At 20.4% G+C, this 5,858-nt stretch overlaps 1 protein-coding gene across 1 annotated transcript; it reads left to right on the forward strand.

Moving 5' to 3' along the window:
- Window positions 1-1,245, forward strand: LOC102680861 (translation machinery-associated protein 16 homolog). Its single transcript, XM_006620845.2, has 5 exons — window positions 1-140; window positions 218-309; window positions 438-578; window positions 640-788; window positions 927-1,245. The coding sequence occupies exons 1-5, from the start codon at window positions 138-140 to the stop codon at window positions 1,220-1,222; spliced, it is 681 nt and encodes a 226-aa protein (XP_006620908.1). The 5' UTR covers window positions 1-137; the 3' UTR covers window positions 1,223-1,245.
- The last annotated feature ends 4,613 nt before the right edge of the window (window positions 1,246-5,858 follow it).

Here is a 5,858-nt window from a genome sequence, read left to right on the forward strand (position 1 = left end):
TAATATGAAAGTTATAGCCATAATAAATTATAGTCTATGGTTATAGTTAATTTTTTATTCAAGAAATAGGTTAGGTTTTCATATGTTTTCAATTAAAGTTTTGAAGGATAGAATTTTAATCATAATAAATCACAAACATGGTAAAATTATTATATTTGAACAAAATATATGATTTATTATTTTAGAAAATTTATTTGTATATGTTGTTTTATTTTAGGCTACTGCAATGAGAAAAGAGTTTCTAAAAGCAAAGAAAGTTGTGCATCCAAATAGTAGAAAGTCTATTGCAATTGCAAAAAGAACCAGAAAGTAAATTTAATTAATTATCATAATCTTTTTATATTTTATATTTTTATATATGATTTATATTATATTTTATATTTTTATATTATGTTTTATATTATAAATTAATAAAACAAATTTTTTATTTTTTTTAGAATAACAAATAGGCAAAAAGCAAAAATTAATGGTTTGATTAAACAAAACTTAGTAGGAGAAAAAATGTTATGGATCAAACAACATATGATTCCAGATATTTGTCCTTATACTCCAGAATTAACTGCTCGTTTGCTAGAAACGTAGGTAAGATGAAATTGCTAATTAGAGATATGATTAATTATTTTTATATTTTGTTTAAAGATATATAGCAAGACATGATGAAGAAATGGAACAAATTGTTATAAAAAGGTCTATAAGTTATAAGAGAAATAAGCAACATGCAAGTAGGGAAGATGTATTAAGAATGACTAAGGAGAGAGAACAAGAAGAGTATGATACATGTGGAATAGGTATGTAATTACAATTTGTCTTATTGTTATATATTATTGTCTTATTGTTATATATATTATAATTATTATTATATATAATAATTGTTATTATTATTTTTAATGCATATTTATATATCTATAAATTTTTTAATATTTCAGAAATTCCTGATATTTTAAATCCAACTCAATATGAACTGTTAAGAAATTGGAATGGTGAATTAAGATATATGACAAATTTTAAATTTAGAAGGTTTGGTAAAAAACATTTAAATGAAGCATTAAAGAAAACAAATAAAGAGTCAAAAGAAAATAAAGATATTCAAACAAAAGTTTTAAAAAAATCACAAAATTCTTCTGAAGAAGTTAAGTCTGATGAGATTGAAAATTCATTAAATAAATCAGTTGATTCATCTGAAAATAATCAATCGATAAAATATATCATGGAAATAGAATAAATTTTTTATAAACAAAAATATATTTTGTTTTTTTCATCCTTTATTTAAAAAAATAAATGCAACCAATTTTGATTTTTTTTGCTTATGAAATGCGTTCTTAATTTTTCTCATTTTTGCCAATTTTTTATTGATAACAAAAGAACTAAAGAAAAAAATATAATAGGAAGAAAAAAAATATGCGATTATGAAATATGAACGAATAATTGAATGAGACTGAAATCCATGAGTTATGTGTATAAATTTAGTACACTAATATATATTTTCATATTTTGTTCTTTCTTTGTTTGGTTATGTAAAAATAGAGAAAAACTAATTATATAAATAAAACAATATGCTCAAAATCTTATTTTTTAAAACGTCAAATAATTAATTCCTAATAAATTTTAATGATAAAATCAAAAAATTATAAAAAGCAATCTTTAAAATAAAGATCGAATATAATCATAATATGATTAATAAATAAATATTTGATTACAAATATTGTGATTATATTTAAACAGATAATATATTGAAAATTAGAAGTACATTTTGCATTTTATTTTAATTTTAAAAATGCATTAAAAAGAATTATTTTGCCAAAAATCTTGAAAATATTCTTTGAAAATAATGTTCTATGCTAAAAACGTGTTTACTCATTACATCAATTACCTCAAATCAATTTCAATATTTATTCATCTTCGAATTATTAATGTAATGGAATAATTTAATAAAATATTTTAACTTATAAGAATTCAAATAATTTTTCAAACAAATTAATTATAAAAAAATGAACATATAATAGATGTTATAAATGAAGTTATTGCAACATATTTTAATTGCAAGGAATTTCTTTAGAAGAATACAGAAAAGAAAAACAAAGAGGGAATCGATCTCGTAGTTAAGAGTGTTAATTAGCAAAGCTTTTGCTTTGCTAAATTATCAGTAGATATACTTTGTCATTTTATATATATATATATATATATTGATACAATTCTTCAATTATGTATAATTTTTGATACATCCATATTAATAAAAAAAATTCATTATTATTTAAATTATTATAAGTATGATAAGCAAAGATATTCATATTAGATTTAGTAGATTTTATACAAAATTATATATTAATAAAAAAAAAAGAAATTATTCAAAATCTATTTTAATCATTTTTCTCTATTAATATTTATTATTCAATGATTTTAAAATAAAAAAGAATGTAAAATAATAAATAATCAGATTGATCAATATTTTTGGGATTATATAAATTTTTAATTTTTTTTTTTTCGCTTATATCTTTCATTAACAATGAAAAAATAAGATAATTACGAATATGACTACAACTAATAGAATTCTATAAAATATTATTAAAATATTATTAAACATGACTTACTAATGCATTTACTAATGCATTTCAAATAATTTTCAAAAAATCATAAACTGTGAAATGACTAATGGATTTGACTAATAAACTAAACTATGAATATTTATTATTGATATTCATTAGAATTTCTATTATTTTGATTCCTTTAACTTTCATTCATGATCAGTCAAGAAGAATTATTTTATGAAATAACAGAAAAAATATTTAATTTTACAATAAAAAATTATAGAAAATCATTTAATTAAATCATTTGCAAATGATATTGCTAGTTTATAAGATTAAACAGAAATAAAAATAATTTATAATAACAACTACGATAATTTTTTCTACTAGATTATATAATTAATAATGTTCTTTATTATAATTTATAATTTAAATTTTATGATTATATCACTCAGCGATATACAGCGATAATTTTAATGGATATTTATTTCTAGTTGTTATCACAAATGAAATAAGATATCCTGCGATCTTTTGGAAGAAAAATTAATTAATATCAAATTAAAAAAATGTTTTAAAATATAATATATAATATATCTTGAACAATCAATGATCTCTAAAATACTTCTTTTAATTTATTATTAATTCGTTATTTTTTAAAAAGATCAGCAAATATTGTAATAATATATAGCTAAGAATAAATACTCATTAAAATTGTACATCATTATAAATCATGTAATTGTGAAATTTGAATTTATAATAGAGAATATAAAGAAATATTAATATTATGACTTAATAACAAAAAAAAAAAAAAATAACTGCAATGTTGTTAATCTTAGAAAACAAAAAATATTTCACGAACTTTTTATTTATAATTTATATATGTAGTTAGTTTATTTACTTTAAATTGCATAGATTTATAATAATAATATAATAATATTAATAATAATCATTATGATTGACTTAATATTAAAGTTTATTTACTGAGAATAGTAGGTATAAGAGATATGACATTTTATTTCGGACAAGATATTAAAAAAATAAAAAACTATTCTCATTTTAATTGATAATATTGAAAAAATTATTTAATTATAACTATATATGATATACTTATAAGTATATCATATACAAGATATCTTATAAGTTATTTTACATAGACTTAATTTTACATAGACTTTCTAGAATTTCATATTATAAACAAAAATTATAATAGTTTTGAATTGTTATTAGCAATAACAATTTTTAATATATTTTCTTATTGTTGAAAATTCATTAGAGAAGTTCATTAAAATAAATATTTATTCAATAAAATTATTTGTTTATAAAATTTGATCTGAATTAAGTTCAACAAATATTAACTTCAAAATTATCAATTTTTAATAAATAAGTCAAACTATGATTGCAATTTTTTTTCCATGACAGTTTGATTGCATATTCTGATTCATATTTCCATCGTTTCGTCATTCTTCCGCATATTTGAAAGAGACAAAAATAAAAAAAAATGTAATTGGACTATCAACTTTCTAATTCGACTATACCAGTTCATTTAATAAGAGGGTGGATTAACATTAGATATAATAGGAATGCAAGAACATCAAAAGATCGTAAAGTTTAAGCGAGTGTAAAAATGACTGACAATGAAGTCGATGATATCTAATTATCAAAAAAGGAATAGAAACACAATTGTGTTGAAATTATATTTTATTCTTGGCAAATGTTCTTACCAAATATTATCACTTTATCGATATGATAATTATAAAATGTAACAATGTAAGATGTAAAATACAAAGTTTACCTGAAAAGTAACGGGATTGCTAATAAGCTCACTCAGCAAAAATTATACAATCAGGAAAGAACAAAATTTTTTATAAAAAAATATAAGAATAAATTTAAAATACAGAACAAAGTTTTTGCATTATGAAGTTTTACTTTCTGTAAGAATTTTTTCAAAAATTCATAAAATATTAAAAAAAAATGTATTATTACAAAAATAAATAGAGTTAAAAAAATATTTTTTAATCATACCAATGCTGTTTATAATATGTCCATAAAATTTTAGTGAAAATCGAAATAATTTTATTAGACATCAAAGATCGGAATTTGTAGGTTTATATATTTTGTCTTTAATTATCCATATAGATTAAAGTTTTAATTTCTAAATATAAACAATTTTTTGTTCTAAAAATATTAATATATAACATTATGTATGTAACTATATGTATGTAACTTATGTATGTACTATATTATGTATGTACAACTACTATATCAAATTGAATATCTATTAAATTTCATTTTATTCGCTTTTTGTTATCATTTAATCATATTAATTTATAATTATACAAAAAATTTGACTACAAAGAATTAAATAAATTTTTCTTGTCCAAATATTAAATCATTTAATTTTAACGATGATAGTTTAACATATTTTTTTATAATATATATATATATATTTTTTTTTTCTCTCCTTAGACCATTTTCTCGATATTGTTCAATTTCTCAATCCATAAGCGTGACGCTTCTGGATGATGCAAAGTAGAAAGAAACAAAATAGGAAGAGAGAGATAGAAAGAGAAAAAAAAAATATGGAGAAAAGAAAGAATCGGAGGAAGGGAGTAATTTCTCCAGTGGAATTTGAGAGAATCGGTTGGTAAGCAAGTCAACTAACATATACGAATACATATACGACACGAATACTCGAGAGGAGACAAGGCAGACACACTGAGAAAAGAGAAGAGTCCGCTCCGTGAATGTAGGTCCTCGGGTCGCCACCTATAATGCGAACCTCCCACTTTGAGGAGCCATTATATCGTACAGCTTCGTTCAAGAATCGTGTCCATTTTACCATCGAGTTCATTCAAGCCTGATCAACAGGTGGACCACCTTATCGGGAGACGGTTGGTAAGTTGGTTTTAAGAGAAGCATTCCAAGAAGCTGAATCTTGGAGAAGCATATAGGATGATTCTAAAAGAGGTATCGAGAGATTCGTGAGTGGTAGAATGTTTATAATTCATAGGAAATAAAATGTATGGAAGATTTTATGGATAAGTTTATTATTTTTTGTTATTATTTTTAATTATGATGTATTTCTATCGGTTTTTAAAATTTTTATTATTATTATTATTATTTTTAAAATTTTATATTTAGATATTATGTTTCGGTAGGATATGAATTTTTTACTTTGATAGTTTTTATTACATTTTTATTACATTTATTATAAATTTGTAGATTTTTTTAATTATATTTATTAGATATATAGATTTTATATTTATTATAATTCTTATATATTATATATTATATTATATATATATTATATATATTATATATATATATATTATCTAT

This window comes from Apis dorsata, unplaced genomic scaffold (genome assembly GCF_000469605.1).
Source record: "Apis dorsata unplaced genomic scaffold, Apis dorsata 1.3 scaffold_541, whole genome shotgun sequence".
Taxonomy (NCBI): Eukaryota; Metazoa; Arthropoda; class Insecta; order Hymenoptera; family Apidae; genus Apis; species Apis dorsata.